This window comes from Danio aesculapii, chromosome 12 (genome assembly GCF_903798145.1).
Source record: "Danio aesculapii chromosome 12, fDanAes4.1, whole genome shotgun sequence".
NCBI lineage: Eukaryota > Metazoa > Chordata > Actinopteri > Cypriniformes > Danionidae > Danio > Danio aesculapii.
Window position 1 is genome coordinate 17,626,572 of NC_079446.1, and position 18,745 is coordinate 17,645,316.

The 18,745-nt window shown below is 36.0% G+C and overlaps 1 protein-coding gene across 1 annotated transcript in view; it reads left to right on the plus strand.

Annotated features, from left to right (window-relative positions):
• Nucleotides 1-18,745, plus strand: part of lrp2b (low density lipoprotein receptor-related protein 2b) — an 86,908-nt gene extending 68,163 nt beyond the window's left edge. Inside the window, exons 65-79 of the mRNA XM_056469077.1 lie at nucleotides 410-535; nucleotides 610-753; nucleotides 2,224-2,389; nucleotides 2,525-2,653; nucleotides 2,853-3,073; nucleotides 4,650-4,832; nucleotides 5,024-5,143; nucleotides 6,282-6,369; nucleotides 6,744-6,808; nucleotides 6,909-7,053; nucleotides 7,135-7,204; nucleotides 8,923-9,054; nucleotides 9,355-9,468; nucleotides 15,569-15,634; nucleotides 18,352-18,745. Coding sequence (XP_056325052.1) covers nucleotides 410-535; nucleotides 610-753; nucleotides 2,224-2,389; nucleotides 2,525-2,653; nucleotides 2,853-3,073; nucleotides 4,650-4,832; nucleotides 5,024-5,143; nucleotides 6,282-6,369; nucleotides 6,744-6,808; nucleotides 6,909-7,053; nucleotides 7,135-7,204; nucleotides 8,923-9,054; nucleotides 9,355-9,468; nucleotides 15,569-15,634; nucleotides 18,352-18,393 — 1,811 coding nt within the window. The 3' untranslated portion in view covers nucleotides 18,394-18,745. The remainder of the gene's footprint in view (nucleotides 1-409; nucleotides 536-609; nucleotides 754-2,223; nucleotides 2,390-2,524; nucleotides 2,654-2,852; nucleotides 3,074-4,649; nucleotides 4,833-5,023; nucleotides 5,144-6,281; nucleotides 6,370-6,743; nucleotides 6,809-6,908; nucleotides 7,054-7,134; nucleotides 7,205-8,922; nucleotides 9,055-9,354; nucleotides 9,469-15,568; nucleotides 15,635-18,351) is intronic.

The window sequence follows — 18,745 nt, forward strand, 5'->3', positions numbered from 1 at the left end:
CACATTAAACACATCTCACATCTGATTGGAGAATATTTTTTTTTGCTGAAAGAATGAATCTCGGAGTCTGTAAATAAAATGGGTAAAACTTTATTTTGATGGTCCATTTGAGTATTAGTAAACTGTATGTTTAATATCTGTTGATATGCTACTTCAACAGACATTTAACTGACTATAAGAGACTTTGCAAGTACATGTCAACTTAGACTAACCCCACCCCTAACCCCAACCTAACAGTCTACTTATAATCTAATGAGAACTAGTCTGCATGTAGATGCAATGTAACTTAAATTAAACAAACAGACCATCAAAATAAATTTTGACCATAAAATGTAACACTTAATGCACCAACATCTTATTACTTACTGCATTTGATGCCTCATTTGACTGTCTATTGTGCTCCCAACAGATATAGATGAGTGTTTAGAATATGGCACATGCCCACAAGCCTGCATGAACACTAAAGGAAGCTATCACTGTGATTGTGCCCAAGGCTACAGGAAAGCTGGCACAGGCAATCAGTGTGAGGCCGAAGGTGGGACAGAAATTTTAAAGTACAAGTCAAGATACTTTGGGCATGTTTATCATCCTAAATCATCTCTTTTTTAGGTCCTGGACCACTGCTTCTATTGCCAGAGAACATTCGCATTCGCCGCTACAATCTTCAGACAGAGGAGTACCATGACTTCTTGCAGGAAGAGGAGCGCATTGTGGCACTGGACTACGACTGGGACCACAACAACACTGGATTTAGTATGCACTCTGTGACATTGCTTCTGTGCTTCAAAAATTACACCGATGGCTCTAGTCCATTAAACGCTGAATCACACACACATAAAATTCATTCTTTGGTAAATATGCAACCCTGGCTCATCGGAAATAACTGCCCAGGGCTACTTTCGCACCACGAAATACGTGGCTGTGGGCGATGTCTTCTTACAAATCCAACTGTAAGGTCACTGTGTACATTTTTGAGAATCATTTCTCATGTGTATTCATAAGAAAACGGCTGGTTTTTCTTTCATGCTTCATCACCCTGCGATCAAATGACCCACACACCCCTTTCTATAAATCCAACCAATAGTGTTTACAAAAGCAAACATGAAGAGTGCATTGCAGCCTTGTACTTAAAATTAATATCAGTTTCACATTGCTTATTTTTTTTTTACCTGGTTTCTGCAAAAATAAATTTTTAAGCCAGACTTAAACCCGGTACGCTCCACATTCAAAGTGCAACACTGTACGAGGTGAACTACTGAGCAAACTGACTGCTCTGGAAAAGTTGTCCTTATGAAGATAAGCTAGTGAGTAGAATGCGTTCAATTACTAATTACATACGTGGTTAAGTGTTTTAAGTCGTTTTGTGACTAAAGCTGTCAAACTGACTTCTACAAAGAAGGACCACCGTTCTAAACATGGAAGCAAGTGGCCAGACTTACCACGATTAACAAAACAAAGCAAATAAAAAAATCTGTGGGTAAGATTGCGCTGATAAATGTTTCACCTAAAGTGTAACAATGTGCTAACATTTTAAAAAAAAAAAGTTTAAAGCATACTGTTAGGTGGGTCACTAGGACTGGAGCTGATAAATTCTGCTCGAATATATATATACAGTTGTCAACATTTGTAGTGGATCGCAACGTTTTTTTATTTTTTAAATTATAAAGGGTGCTCAGTTTTAGGACAACATTGATGAAAGGTTTTGAACCACTTCAAATGTTGACTACTGTAATATACACTATTAAACACTTAACAAGTACCTGCTGTCTGTACACAATTAATAATATAGACTATAAATTAATATAGATATTAATTTATTCATTCGTTTGTTCATGTTCCTTCAGCTTAGTCCCTTTATTTATCAGGGGATGCCATAGCAGAATGAACCGCCAACTTATCCAGCATATGTTTTACACAGCGGATGCCCTTCCAGCCACAACCCAGCACTGGGAAACACCCATACACTCATGTCTTTGGACTGTGGGGGAACCCAAACACCTGGGGGAAACCATGTTAACACGGGGAGAACATGCAAACTCCACACAAAAACGGCAACTGAACCAGCCGAGGCTTGAACCAGCAACCTTCTTGCACTGAGGCGACAGTGCTAACCACTGAGCCATCGTGCTGCCCTAATACAGATATAAATTTACTTAATGTACATTTAATGATAGAATAATGATTTATTTGTGCTCAATATGTGACCCCTCTGGTGTGTTTTAGGCGTGGTGTATTTTACAGTAGAAGGGAGTGGTGCATTGCCTGGTGCTATTAAAAGAGCTTTTCTGCCAGACGTGGATGACCATAATAATAACATTGCTGCTGCTGTGGAGCTGGACATAAAGTACATCACTAAACCTTATGGTATTGCAGTGGACTGGGTTGGCAGGTAAAGCAATCATTTTAGATTTTTATATAATATTTTCCAAAAAAAAAAATAACTTCCCTAAATAAAGCTGAATAATAATAAATAAGTTTGTGTTAATGAGTCTGTAATACTCATTCGCCTTTATTACTCTTGTAGGAATTTGTATTGGGCTGATGCACAGCTCAAACGTCTGGAAGTGGCAATGTTAGATGGGCGTTACAGGAAGCACCTGATTAAAACTGACCTGGAAGAACCCAATTCTGTGGCATTGAATCCTCGCTTGGGGTGAGATTTACTTGCTGTTACTGTCTGTTTCAAGGGATAGTTAGCATTTTTTTTTACTTCATGTCATTCTAAATCCATATAATGCAATGTAACTAAATCTCCAAAAAGCAGATCCTAAAATAAGAAAATTGTCACCATGTGTGTTGGAACTGTACATTTAAATACCAATGTCTTCCCTTTTTGTCATGGTGTGGTCCAGCATGCTTTACTGGATTGACAATGGAAACACACCTCGTATTGAATGCTCCTGGTTGGATGGTCAAGAGAGAAAGGTTCTGGTAAACAGTGGTTTGGGATGGCCAACGGGCCTGTCCATTGACTTCACAAACGATGACCGGATCTATTGGTCAGATGCAAAGGAGAGTCGCATTGAGTCCATTCTGCCTGACGGGCAGAACAGAAAGACATCAGTTTTCATAGGTAAGATTTTGATTAATTTGATTATTTTACTAATTTCAAAAATAAGAAGAAATCTTAAGTAGAAATCACTATATATGTCTATCTACTTGTAAAAGAGCTTTATTGTACTGATTGTGCACTTTTAAACCACCAGCCCACATAAATTCTTATATAGAATATTTAAAAAAATAACTGCATTTGCAGATAATGTTATTTTTAAAAAGTAGCATGATGGTGGCAAGGAAAATGCGAGGTAAAGATCTAATAGCAACAGACAAACCAACTGACAAACCAATTCAGTGAATAAAAAAACTAAAATAAAACATGCATGAGCACATGAGTTATCAAGATCACTAGAAAACAAAACAAATAGGTGAACATAATCAGTAACTGTGAAAAACAAATGAGCATATGCAAAGAAACCAACAGCATACTGTATTACAACCTATTACAATGTGTGGGGACTAAACACAGTACAAGAACACACACTAGCAGTAGTCAACTGTTCTGCCACCTGCTTGATACATTCCCAGGTAGCAAAAAATTCTGGTTCAGGTTTGGCATGAAGCTGGCACAACAAGGCATTCATTCTGCACTGGAATACAACATGTGGGCCAAACATGGGTTGAGGTTGTCTTTAAGGTGGCACGCACGACATAGGCCAGATGTAAAAATTTATATGTGGGCCATGTATGTTTGACGCACATTTAAAATCCAAAAAAATTATTCTTGAGTTCTTGAGTCATTTCCATCTTCCTGTTTGTATCTTCTAATGCCTTCACAATCCAGGAAATGCCAGTTTCATCTAGGAAACAATCAAGACTTAATTATTTGAACTAATTAATTTTATTTGTTGTTGTTGCAAAAAAAATGAATTTAATTACATTACATATATATTTTTAACCAAATTATTATTTTACAGTTTATACTAACGATACTAGCCATTACCATTATTAATGCACCTAAAGCATCATTCTTTATGGGTTTTTCAATTTCACTGCAGTCATACATGGGGTATATCTGGCCCAGTCCAGGCCCAGTTATTGGTTATTAACGTGGCTAAGACTTGCTCCAGATATGGTCCATGTTTGGGCCATGTCTGGAAGTCAGACTTGGTCCAGTCATGTATCGTAATTCACTGTGGCATATGGACCAAGCAAAAGCTGAAAATTGAGAAATTTTGTTATGTGAATTTATTTGACTTTTATTACCTTCCTGTACTTCCTTGTTAATCAGATTTAGCACAAACTACATTGTAAAAAAAAAGCACTATAGAAATAAAGGTGACTTGACCTGAAGTTCAATTATTATCATGTGTCGACTTGCATACTAAAGTTTTTTAACTGTCTTGTGTTCTTTGATGTTGCATTTAAATCAACATTTTAAATGTGATAAATAATATGTAACAAATATAATTTATATATATAAATCTTCTGAAGTGGCTAAAAGAAGCACCCTAAAATTATTACATGTCGAAAAGCATTACTTTCATTTTACTATATTGTTTAAAGTACATTTAAAAAATTGGAAAAGTATGCTCTTGTACTATTTCCAACAAGGAACAATCAAATATCTTACCCTGTTTCTTCACACTTAGATGTAAGAAACCCTTTTAGTGTGGATGTATTTGAGGACCATGTGTACTGGAGCACACAGGAAAAGGGTGAAGTGTTCAGACAGGACAAGTTTGGCAAGGGCACCAAAACCAGACTCCTTGTTACAGGACCTTGGCTCACCCAAATCAACATATACCAGCAGCAGAAATACAACTCTATAGCCTGTGAGTAACCTCAATAAAGTGAGATTTGCATGATGAATCACATACAGTAAAACCCAATCAGTTTAAACTTTAGCTGACTTTTATTATATCGCTTTAAAATATAGTAGTTAGGGTTTTGTTTATTGTCACTTAAAGTGATATTCCAAATGTAGAGTGGGTTAAATATTGTATGAATTGTCTCTCCTCAATAGTGAAGAACCCTTGCAAGGGCACATGCAGTCACCTGTGTCTGCTAAGACCAGGAGGATACACCTGTGCCTGTCCAGAGGGCACCAGCTTCTTTCCTGGCAGCAGTACTGTTTGTGACGCAGGTATATTTTATACTCGTTATCTGTCTTTATAGTTGTCTTAATGATGTGACCATAAACTAATTTATTGTAGCTTTTGAAACCAACACTGCTGATGTCAGGCTCTGGGTTTTAGTAACAATAATGATTATATATACCAGAAAAAAACATACTTCAAAAATAATATTTGTATGAATTGTTTTTTTTAAATGGTTCAAATGAACAGTTCAATGACTCACTCATAAAGACTTAATGTAAATTTCAAAGATCAAAGATGATTTACTTTGTTCACTACTGTCGAAATAAGTGTTTATATGCAAACATTACATTACCTGACAAAAGTCTTATCATTGTCATTGTAAGAAAAAACAAATAATAACTTGACTTATAGTTGATCATTTGGATCTTTGGATCTTTGGAGACATTGAAGATGACTCCAAAGAATCTTGATGAACTCTGGGAGTCCTGCAAGAATGCTTTCTTTGCCATTCCAGATAGTTATTTGAGTCTTTGCAGAGATGTATGGATGCAGTCCTTAAGCTGATGGGAGTCACACACATTTAAAAAAATTTTCCACGGCACCATGACTTTATATTTAATACTGTACATTGTTTCTGTTAAGTGACAAGACTTTTGTTTAAGCAAAGTCAGACCTTAAGGCCCTAATTAAATAATTAAAAATCAAGGCATTATCATACTTTATTTTGGTAAAGTAAGCGTAATCTAGAGGCCTTTGCCTTTCATATAAATCACATCTGATACCAAATGATCAACTAGAAGTCAAGCTATTACTTGTTGTTCATAAAACTTGGATGGGCGACAAGACTTTTGTCAGGTAGTATAGTTTATATTTGCAATAAAGTATACTGTGTGTTCGTACAGACTGAAGTGGTCTTATAACTATACGTGATAACTGTCAATGGCATCGTAAATGCAGATCTGAATGTTCCGCTGGGATTGTACTTTTCAAAGGTTTAATAGATATGGCTGACACCAGTTATTTAGGAATAATCCTACTGGTGTTGAATAAAGATTGCATTTTTATGATTATTCATAAATAGTCATAAATATCTACTTAGTTTGTCAGCGTGGCACATTTTAGTGTTCAGATGTAAATATATCTATTCACTCGTGTCTGTTTTTTTTTTTTTTTCTTTTTCAGGGATTGATCCTGAACCCACCATGCCCCCTCCATGCCAGTGCAAGAATGGCGGAACCTGTTATTTTGATGACAACAAGGCGCTCTGCATGTAAACTTGTGTTTAGATATTATTCATTTCAAAGTGTTTAAAGGGATAGTTCACCCAAAAATAAAAATGTACTCTCTCTCAAGCAAACAATTAAGAGTTTCTAGTAAGTTATTTTGAATAAAGCTGAAAATAACTTTCGACTTCCATGACACTAAACTAATATTATGGAAATCAGGTTTTAAATTTCTAGCTTTCTTCAAATGATCTTTTTTTGTGTCCAACAGTAAAGTAAAGTGTGAGTAAATAATGACAGAAATTTCATCTTTGGGTGAATTATCCCTTTAAAGCATGGGTAAACTTATGTATGTGGCAGTGCTGTTAATTATGACTGTTAATAGGACTATAATAAATATGGCTGTAATTACCCCTTGCAGTTGCCCCTCTGAATGGAAAGGAGATTTCTGTGAGACAAGTGTTTATGGTGTAGTTACAACTTCAGGTACAAATTTATGGCAGTACATGATATCAGCCTTCACGTTATCATGCAATTGTCATGAAAACAAATAAGACCACATGACCCATATTCCGTCTGTCCACAGTTGCTATTGCTCTTGGAGTTACAGCTGTTGTGGCTCTCTTCCTGGGTTGCCTGATATATTCTGCACATAAGAAGGAGAACATCAAAAGCAGGCTGAATAACATTAATCTGCCAGTTAATGTATCTAACTTAATGCCCACTTTCTGGTAAGGGTGAAAAACAGTGTCTGTTATTAAACACAATTTCAGTACGTATCACATTAATTAATTATTTTTTTTAACATCTAGGCGTGGTAACTCTGAACGTTTTAACAACTCACCTGAGTCTGAGAATGACAGCAATAGCCTTCCTAAAGAGGTTTGTACTCAATTTATTTAAATATATATGTATATACACTACCACTCAAAAGTTTTCTGTCAAACTTTTTGGTTCTTTTTACTTTTACTTTAATAAGAAGAGGTTCATTAGATTGGCTTAAAGGGCACCTATGATGAAATTTATTATTACTTTGTACGTTGTTTGGACAGAACTGTGTGTATGTGTTGAGTGTGTTCACTGTCATATTGGAGTGATATAAACCTAAAAAGTCTCTTTTTTTAAATTTCCTGATGTCAAAATAGAGCCCAAATCCCAGTGATTTTGAGGCCCACCGAAACGGGACATACTGTAGGAGTGTGATTTTAATTTTTTTATTTTATTTATTTATTTTTTTTTTTCCCCACCCACCAAATTGGTTGACAGACGCCATGTTTCTATTATAACTTGTATACACATTTTTTTTTCTCGCAAATTAACTGGGACTAAGATATTTGTTACAACTCTGTGATTTTATAAGTTTTGTAAGTTTAAATCGCTTAAAAAAACAGAGCATGTTTGTAATAAAGACAATAAAATTGCCATGTAATTCTTGCCCACTATAATCTCCATAGCCGCATGGAGTCAGTAAATGCTAGTGTGTGTGTGTGTGTGTGTGTGTGTGTGTGTGTGTGCGTGTGTGTGCGTGTGTGTGTGCGTGTGTGTGTGCGTGTGTGTGTGTGTGTGTGTGTGTGGGGGGGGGGGGGGGTTATCTGATGGAACACATGATGAGCAACATGCACATGGGAGCTCTGGGCAGGGAGAAGTTGCTCATTTGCATTTAAAGTCACAAAAACAGCTACAGTATACTCAGACACCAAAATGGGCAGATTCTGGAGGCTATAATAAATAATCTGAAGGGTATTTTGAGCTGAAACTTTAGACACATTCTGGAGACACCAAAGGCTTATCTTACATCTTGTAAAAGGGGTAAAACTGGTTCTCTTTAAATTAGATTAGAAGCTTAAAGATTCATATTTCAAATAAATGCTATTTTATTAAAATAAAAACAATCTGCATGCATAAGAATCATTTCTAAAGGACCATGACACTGAATATTGGAGTATTGATTGCTAAAAAGTTTTTTTATTTTTTATAATAAAAATACAATATTTTATCTTATGTTAAACTAGAAAACAGTTATTTTAATTTCAAATTTCACAATATTGCTGTTTTTAGTGTGCTTAGAATGCATTAGATCCAACAAAAGCTTAATCATTCATAATTCAGATAAATGCTGTTTTATTGAAATTGAAAATAAGCATCAAATCAGCGAACACAGTAAAAAAAAATGGTGGGTTCCACACAATTCCTTCAAGTTGTCCCAACACAAATCAATTATGTTAACTTAATTGTTTTATGTTTAATCCACTTAAATTTGTAAAAAATTATTAAGTTGTCCACCCCAAAAATAGGTTTAAATAAGTAGTTTGAACAAGCAGCAAAAGTATTTTTTGAGTGTGCATAAGAATGATTCCTGAACAATCAGGACACTGAATATTGAAGTAATGATTGCTAAACAGTTTATTAATAACAAATACATTCATTTTATAATATAATATACTAAAAATCTGTACTTTTTATTTTATTAGTGTTTGTCAATACTACTGTTTTTCGTTGTAGAGAAATAATTGTTAATACAGTCAAAAAAAGAATCATGCTAGATCTGAGTTGGTTTAGACTTTTATTATGTGCTGCTTCTAACTTCTGGTCAATTTCAGGAATCCAGCACGTCAGTGGAAGTGGAGAAAATAGGAAGGAACTTTGAAAACCCTGCATACACTGAAGATACACAGAGCTGTCCTGCTGCCTCTACCGCTACAGCCACCACAGTCATGAATGGACCTGCCAAAGTATGACCTCTGCTGGCAGAAAGAGTCTGCTGCATCTTATTTAGTGATAAATTCCCTCAATGTTTGTACTCAGATTTATGATGCTTCATGGCAATATAAATAGAGCCTTTACACAGTTTTATTGTAACACTTGATTCTCCATGCTTAGTCATGACACTATCAAATATTTGATATTGATACATTCAGATATATTAATATGTCTTGTTCATCCAGATGTTTGTGTAAACGATTATTTAAATAGGGACTAAATCATTTAAAAGGTTTTAGACTCACTGTTCATTTCAATTGTCTGACTTTTAGGAAAGTGTTGAAAATCCGCTTTATGCTTCTGAGATGAGCGTCGTGACCCAGCCACATGATGCTGCAACCTCTGTCAAAGCAGATGCCACAGCAGTCAACACTGAGTCTCACAAGGTTAGCCGTGGTCACAGTAACCATATGATGCATGATTTATTATGCTGGAAATGATGTAGCTTTGTTTGAGGCCAGACAGAATATGCGGACATTTTTTGCTATTTCTGCTCACAATTTTGTAAAAAATATATGGATTTATGCTGAATGATTTTAGGAGTATCATAACTAAAAACATAATATATGAAGTGAAAAATAGTACGTTTGAACTTTTATTTAATGTTTCAAATTTAATTATCATCTTATTTGGTAAACAAAGCAAGTCTCTCATAAAATATATCTACTAAAAGACAGAAAATATCACTTTACAAACTGTATTGTAAATAAATCATATGAACATTTTCATATTAGTCAATAATATTACTGAAATTAATTTAAAAACTGAATAAATTTACACACATCTACACGAGTAAATAAATGGACTCAATGATGAGCTAAAAATCTGCGGATTTCTGCACACATTTATTCCATGTGGGCGTACTCATGCCTTTGACAATCCATTCTATCAGCTAGATAATAAAAAAATCAGTTCAGAGCTCTGTGAAACTCTACAAAATCTCCTGTCATTCCAGTAATGTGCTGCACAATTAGGATTTTAGCATGATGTGGGAAAAGTCAGCATTGTGAACAAGTCATATACAGTTGAAGTCAAAATGATTAGCCCTCCTGTGAAATTTAAATTCTTGTAAAAAATTCTCTAGTGTTGCTTAACGGAGAGATTTTTCAGTACATTTTTAAATCAGAATCAGAATCAGAATCAGAATCAGAATCGGTTTTATTGCCAAGTGTGCTTCACACACACAAGGAATTTGTTTTGGCTACAGAAGCTTCCAGTGTACATAAAGTGACATGTGACAACACAAAATAATCTGAAAAAATAAAATAATAATAATAAAAAATGATGAACATTAAACAGATGCGGTTAGTGAAGAAACCTGGATGTTGAGTTGTATGTACAGATTGTTATAAATATACAGGTTACAAGGTGCTGTGTACAAGTGCGAATGTAGAAAGTATTGCATTGTATATTGATATAAGGTGCTGTGTACAAGTGCGTATGAGAAAGTATTGCACATATTTATTGCACAGTAGGGGAATATTTAACTGTTCATAAGGTAGACAGCCTGAGGAAAGAAACTTTTCCTGTGTCTGGCTGTTTTTGTGCTTGGTGCTCTGAAGCGCCGACCAGACGGTAACAGTTCGAACAGGTAGTGTGCTGGGTGTGAGGCGTCCAGAGTGATTTTGCGAGCCCTTTTACTCACTCTGGAAGAGTACAGTTCTTGAAGTGTAGGAAGGGTAGTGCCAGTGATTCGTTCAGCAGTCCGGACTATTCGCTGTAGTCTACGGAGGTCAGTTTTGGCAGCTGAGCCGAACCAGACGGTGATTGAAGTGCAGAGGATGGATTGGATGACAGCTGAGTAGAACTGTACGAGCAGCTCCTGTGGCAGGTTGAACTTCCTCAGCTGACGAAGGAAGTACAGTCTCTGCTGGGCTTTCTTCACAATAGAGTCTATATGAGTGTCCCACTTCAGATCCTGAGAGATGGTGGTGCCCAGGAACCTGAATGACTCTACTGCAGCCACAGTGCTGTTCATGATGGTGAGTGGGGGGAGTGCAGGGGGGTTTCTCCTGAAGTCCACTATCATCTCCACTGTTTTGAGCGTGTTCAGCTCCAGGTTGTTGTATCTGCACCATAACGCCAGCCGCTCCACCTCCTGTCTGTATGCAGACTCGTCACCGTTCTGGATAAGGCCGATAACAGTAGTGTCGTCTGCAAACTTAATGAGTTTGATGGAGGGGTCTTTTGCAGTGCAGTCGTTGGTGTACAAGGAGAAGAGCAGTGGAGAAAGAACACATCCCTGGGGGGCACCAGTGCTGATGGTGCGGCTGTCGGATGTGATTTTGCCCATTCTGACTAGCTGCTGTCTATCTGTCAGAAAGCTGGTGATCCATTGACAGACAGAGCTAGGAACAGAGAGCTGGGCCAGTTTGTACTCAAGCAGTGGTGGGACGATGGTGTTAAAGGCAGAACTGAAGTCCACAAACAGAATCCTTGCGTAGTTCCCTGGTTTGTCCAGATGTTGTAGGGTATAATGCAGTCCCATGTTGACTGCATCATCCACAGACCGGTTTGCTCTATAGGCGAACTGCAGGGGGTCCAGCAGGGGTCCAGTGATGTCCTTCAGATATGCTAGCACCAGTCTTTCGAATGACTTCATGGCCACAGATGTTAAGGCCACAGGTCTGTAGTCATTGAGTCCTGTGATCTTTGGCTTCTTTGGGATTGGGATGATGGTGGAGCGCTTAAAGCAGGATGGAACTTTGCGCTGTTCCAGTGATCTATTGAAGATATGGGAGAAAATGGGAGCCAGCTGGTCAGCGCAGGTTCTCAGACAGGCTGGTGAGACTCCATCTGGCCCTGGTGCTTTCCTTCTCTTCTGTTTACTGAAGATCTGACGCACATTTTCCTCACTGATCTGAAGAGCAGGGGGGGAGAGGAAGATGGCTGGAGGTGTTGATGGCTGTGTAGGGCGATGGTCCGGGCTGTGTTGATGTGGTGTTGATGGCTGTGTAGGGAGATGGTCCGGGCTGTGTTGATGTGGTATTGATGGCCGTGTAGGGCGATGGTCCGGGCTGTGTTGATGTGGTATTGATGGCCGTGTAGGGCGATGGTCCGGGCTGTGTTGATGTGGATGATGTGATGATGTGGATGATAAATATAATATTCTTAATAACTAATTTTTAATAACTAATTTAAAAACTAATTTAATAATAATTTTTAATAACTAATTTAACTAATTTAATTTGTCTTTTCCATGGTGGAAGCACATAATATTTTACTAGTTATTTTGCAAGATACTAGTATTCAGCTTAAAGTGCAATTTGAAGACTTAAATAATTAATATGTTAACCAGGCTAGCTAGGGTAACTGACAAGTTATCGGATCATATTGTTTTGTTCTATAGACATTTTTTTTTTTTTTTTAAAGAAGGTAATATTATTGTCCTTAAAGATGTTTTTAAAATAAATGTAAAACTGCTTTTGTCCCAGCCAAACTAAAAGAAATAAGACTTTCCCCGGAGGAAAAAAAAGATATATGAACTACTGTGCAAATGTCTGTCAAACATCATTTGGGATATATTTTAAAAAGAATAAAAATTTAACAGGAGGGCTAACAATTTTGACTTCAACTGTATGTTTAGTGCCTATAATAAGTCACATAAAACAACTTTTTATATCATTCGTTCATTTTCTTTTCGACTTAGTCCCTTTTTTAATCTGGGGTCGCCACAGCGGAATGATCCGCCAACTTTTCCAGATTATGTTTTACACAGCGGATGCCCTTCCAGCTGCAACCCATCACTGGGAAACACACACACTCATTCACAAACTCATACACTAAGGTGAATTTTAGTATACCCAATTCACCTGTACCACATGTCTTTGGACTTGTGGAGGAAACCGGAGCACCCAGAGGAAACCCACACGAACATGGGGAGAACATGCAAACTCCACACAGAAATGCCAGCTGACCCAGCCGAGGCTTGAACCAGCGACCTTCTTGCTGTGAGGTGAACATGCTACCCACTGCGCCACCGCGTTGCCCAACTTTTAATATCACTCTTAAAAATTTTCCCTAATAAATTAAAAACTTACTTAATCATTGTATGGTCTTCCCAATCCCACTCGGACTGCTGAATTACTGGTATCATTCAAACAGCAATTGAAAACTCATCTCTTCCATGACCACTTGAATTCATTCATTCATTTTCTTTTTGGCTTGGTTCCTTTATTAATCTGGGGTTGCTAGATTGGAATGAATCACCAACTTGATGAATCAGCACATGTTTTACGCAGCGGATGCCCTTCCAGTTCAACCCATCACTGGGAAACATCCATACACACTCATTCACACACATACACTACTGACAATTTAGCTTACCCATTTCATCTATAGCGCATGCCTTTGAATAGGGAAACCGGGGCACCTGGAAGAAACCCACGTGAACACAAGGAGAACATGCAAACTCCACACAGAAATGCCAACTGACCCAGTCAAGGCTCGAACCAGCAACCTTCTTGCTTTGAGGCGACTGTACTACCCACTGTGCCACAATGCTGCCCCCACTTGAATACATCATAAAAAATTAAATGTAAGAAAAACCGCCTCAAGGGTGAACGTGTTGTGCGTTCAGAGATGCTCTTCTGCATACATCAGTTGTAACAATTGGATATTTGAATATTTTCTCTTTTTCTGACCATTCTCTGTAAACCCTAGAGATGGTTGTGCGTGAAAATCCCAGTAGATCAGAAGTTTCTGAAATACTCAAACCAGCCCGTATGGCACCAACTACCATGCCATGTTCAAAGTTACTTAAATCACATTTCTTCCCCATTCTGATGCTCAGTTTGAACTGTAGCAGATCGTCTTGACCATGTCTAAATGCATCGAGTTGCAGCCATGTGATTGGCTGTTTAGAAATTTGTGTTTATAGGCAGTTGGACAGGTTTACCTAATATAGTGGCCGGTGAGTGTATGTATCATATGTAAGTTTTACATATTTACTTTTTTGAAATGTCACTTGCAGGGCAGTGATAAAAAAATTACTTTTTCATCAGAGCTGTATATTTGCCTCGGTTTATTTATTTTTAATCACACAGCACTTTTTAACTAGCTGTATGCTTCGTCTTTTTTTCACTCTACTAAGTCATCAAATACCTTAAAATGTGTGAGAGGATTTAGGAAACACCCAATGTTGATAAACTTATCTCTAAAAAACTCAGCTACAGTTATTCTACTTACAAATGTGCATTTTATGTCAGAATGTCTGTCTTTGTTTTGGTCTGTATGATCCCACCACCTGCCAATTTACCAACAGTGGATTGCCTGTGGATTGGATTACACAATCTGGATTGCCAGTTGGTGGAAAACACAGCATAATGCAGCTGACAGCAAACAAATTGGGTCAGAGATCAAAGCTCTATGACCAGAAATATAATAAAAATGGAAACATATTAGAGATGCATTCAAGAGACGGAGACAGCTTAAAGCCCACTGTCGACAGCTGCTTGTGTACCATCACTAACTCTCAATATTGCATAATGCATCTTTATGTTATAGACAGAAATATGACATTATGAAAGCAAAATCAAATAATACTTTTAATTTGTAATTTAGGTTGTATATCCTGATAAGTGAGCCACAGAAACATTTACTGTTTCATTAATTCTAGCTTCATTCATGCATTGAATTTGTCACTCAATCAATTTGTTTAAAACTCATATTTAGTTAGCATTAGGATTTAGGCATGGGCATTCGGGTGATCATTTGTTAAAATGATTATGTTAATAAATGTGTTGGAAAAGAATCTTGTCTACCACAAACAACACTTGGTAATTACTTTTAAAATTATTCAATTTTCACATAAGGGCAAACAATTTTGACTTATATATTATAACAAACCCTAGATAACACCTTAAAATGATGGTACATGAGTTAATGGTAGTTAATGTATTTACTAACATGAACAAATGATTAGTAATACATTCATTATGATATTTATTAATGTTTGTTGACGTTAGTTAATGTTATTGAAGTTGAATTAAGTTCATGTTAACATACAGTGCATTAACTAATGTTAACTAGCACAACTTTGGATTTTAATAATGCATTAGATGATGTTGAACTATGATTGATAAATGCTTTACAAGATTATTCATACTGAGATTATTCATTATTCACCATACCATTAATAATAAACCATTATTCGAAAGTGTTACCCAAATCCTACACCCCAAATGATAGAGGAATTCCAATATAATGCTGCTGTTAAAACACTGTAGCAACAGAACGCCCCAAACACACCCACACACCAGGAGTTATTCTGAAGATGTGACAGGAAGAAGAAATAGAGTATGTGGGAGAGAAGGACACAGAGGAGTTAGAGAGACAATAAGAAACAGCACCAACCCACAGGTGACCTTCATACAGTGCAGCATGCTAGTGTAGAGACAGAACCTGTGATTTGGCCAAACGGTTATTCCAGTAAGTTGTGATTGTATCTATCATTAAACTGTATTAATTCCTTCCTCCTTCATACAGACTGAAACGTCAAAGCTACAGAGTGAGGTGGATATCGAGAATGTGTTCGACAACCCATTATATATGGTGAGATGAAGACTCATTGTGTTTTGTTTGTGTTGGGTCGAGGTAAATACTATTGCTTGGTTTCATTTGGATGAATGATGATGGAAGGAGGTGTCCTGACAGTAATACTGTTCTGGCTGATATAGACGCACAGCAAGCCCTGTTTTCATTCCTTTTTTTCCCAATCTGAGCCAATACAAAACTTTAGCTGCTCAACAGTTCCTGCTTATCATTGTCTGGTTCATGATGGGCCATTAAATTTCAATAGGAGAGAGACCAGGAGTGTATGTCTCTTTGCAATTCTATTATATGCCTTTATGACACTGCTACATTTGCAACTATGAACTCATTGTTTGTTTTTCTTAGAAACAAGTTTAAATGTGGATTCATCTGACCCCAGTGTACATTTCCACTGATTCCAACTGATTATCTGAGATGAGCTGTGGTCCAAATAACTAACAAAAGCTACAAATATAATTCAGGTTGCCTTTCTTGATGCAGAGGCAGACAATGACAGACATTTTTGTTTTCTTATTGGATAAAACGTTTATTTTATTCAGTTGTAGGATTCATTTTTAAAATTTCTCAATGTCATTTTTTATGTGATATTCGAAAATGCAGATAAAAATAGGTGAATGTATACATAATTTATGTTAAGTGACAGTGGATTTTAGCTATGGGACGATAGTTGTTTTTAAGGTATGTTGTTGTTGTTGTTGTTGTTGTTGTTGTTGTTGTTTTTAGCACAAAAGTATCTCCAACAGAAAAGATATTCAAAGATGCCTTTTACATTGTAAAGTAATCTATTTTAGAAACTAATGAAGACAGCAGAGGTCAATGATTTATTTGATTTATTTAGTCCGACATGTTTACTGCACCAAAATATTTTAAATGTTTTTCAAAATAAAATATATTGTGTTCAAAGGGAAAAAAAAAAATTTTAGTTTTTTACACAGACATTTAAAAAGAACATATTTTAGAGCAGTGATCACAATATCATGAAACCGTGATATTTTTATCCAAGGTTATCATAACAGAATCATACTGGCCCATGTCTAGTGGATTTACTGAAGTACTCCTGAGCCCATGTGGCTAGATTGGCCTTCTAGGGGCTCAAAGATTGTTGAAAGACCTCAATTATTTTGTGACCTCTGCGGTTTTGGATTGAGATATGTGTATTTTTTTTTTATATTTGTTTGACGATTATCTCATGACTTTTAATCAAAAAGATGAACCATGATCTATTTATGTTTCCAAACACAGAGATGTTTCTTTTTTCCCAAACCTGAAACCCTCACATATTACCAGTTGAAATTTGTTTCTGGATTGCATCGATATGTATAACAATTTCACTTTTTTTGCATCTATTCTAGCTTTTTTTTTTGTAGTCTGTTGCAGCCATCAACATCTAAATTACTTAATATTAACAAAATACATTGAAGTTTGTCAACAAATATATAAGAATATATTTGCGCTACTTTTGTCAAATAAATAACAAATATAAAAAATGAACAAATAACACATTCTTGATTTAATTGCATGTTACAAAACTTTTTAGGAATTGGGAATTTATTGCGATCTATGGCATATTTAAAATATATTAATTAACCACACATTTCTTATTCACAAACCAGACATGTATTTGATAATTATTTAAAAACTGGTATATTTTATAAAAACAAACAAACAAATACACACACAAAAACACACACATACAAATATTACATACTACATTTTTAATATATGTCTGTTTACTAATATGATGTGGTATTTAAATATCAATGTACTGAAGTATTTAACAAGTGAGGCATTAACTACCAGAGCACTCCCATAATATCTTATGGTATTAAAGTGTCAACATACAGAACCATTTAAGTGAGGCACTAACAATTAGCGAGTCTCTCAAAATTAGCTCCAAATACTTAATTTGAAATAGACTAATGAAAGGTCCTGACCTGCTCCTTAGACGCTTAAAATATGGCTGTGACACAGTTCTAGCTCAGTCTGATGTGCTCCGTTGAGGCCTATGAGGAGATTGATTTTTGCAAATGCAGATTCATTCACTTCATGCTCTGTTCTCACCCACTTATTTCCTCCCTATAATGTGATGTGATTTCCCTACCTCAGCAGAAATGAAGGTCACCTATTGGCTTAGTAAAAAATACATAAAGTTAAAATCAGAATTATTAAACCCCCTTCAATTTTTTTTCTTTTTTAAAATATTTCATGTTTAACAGAGCACGGAAATTTTCACAGTATGTCTGATAATATTTTTTCTTCTGGAGAAAGTTATTTGTTTCATTTTGGCTAGAATAAAAGCAGTTTTTAATAATAAAAAAAATCAGCTATTTATTTTCCCTATATATTTATATAATTACCCTATCCTGCATAGTTAACCTGATTAACCTAGTTAAGCATTTAAATGTCTCTTTAAGCTGTATAGAAGTGTCTTGAAAAATAACTAGTCAACTATTATTTACTGTCATCATGGCAAAGATAAAATAAATCAGTTATTAGAAATGAGTAATTAAAACTATTATGTTTAGGAATGTGTTGAAAAAAGTCTTCTCTCTGTTAAACAGAAATTGGGGAAAAATACACAGCGGGCTAATAATTCAGGGGGTTTAATAATTCTGACTTCAACTGTATGTACAGTGATTTGAGTGAAATATTAAATTGTTCAAAATTATTTTAATCTAAGGATAAACAGCTGATATGCATTTCTTGTATTTTGACAGGATGAACCACACATACAGAGCAATGGAGAATCTACGATCTGAAGACAAATTGAGACCATCTTATAGGATTTGCTCTCAGCCAATTCGACAGCTAAGATGTGTGGCTGGTAAATTATGACTGCGGTACACCATCCATCTGCTCACATGTGATTTGTGTCTGTTTTACAGGGAGTTCTAGCTGAGAACCACACTATAAACTGTGAATACTTCTGATGATTGTTCTTTTTAGTATATTTTATAGGGAAAAGCTTTGTTCTGTGATAATTCAGATGTCTGTAAATTGATGCAGTGGTTGTATTTAATTATTGTGATATTTTTGTGTAGCTTGTATAATCAGATACAATGTTTCTTGGTTTTGTTTTGATATCAATAAAATGTAATTATGTCTTTCAAA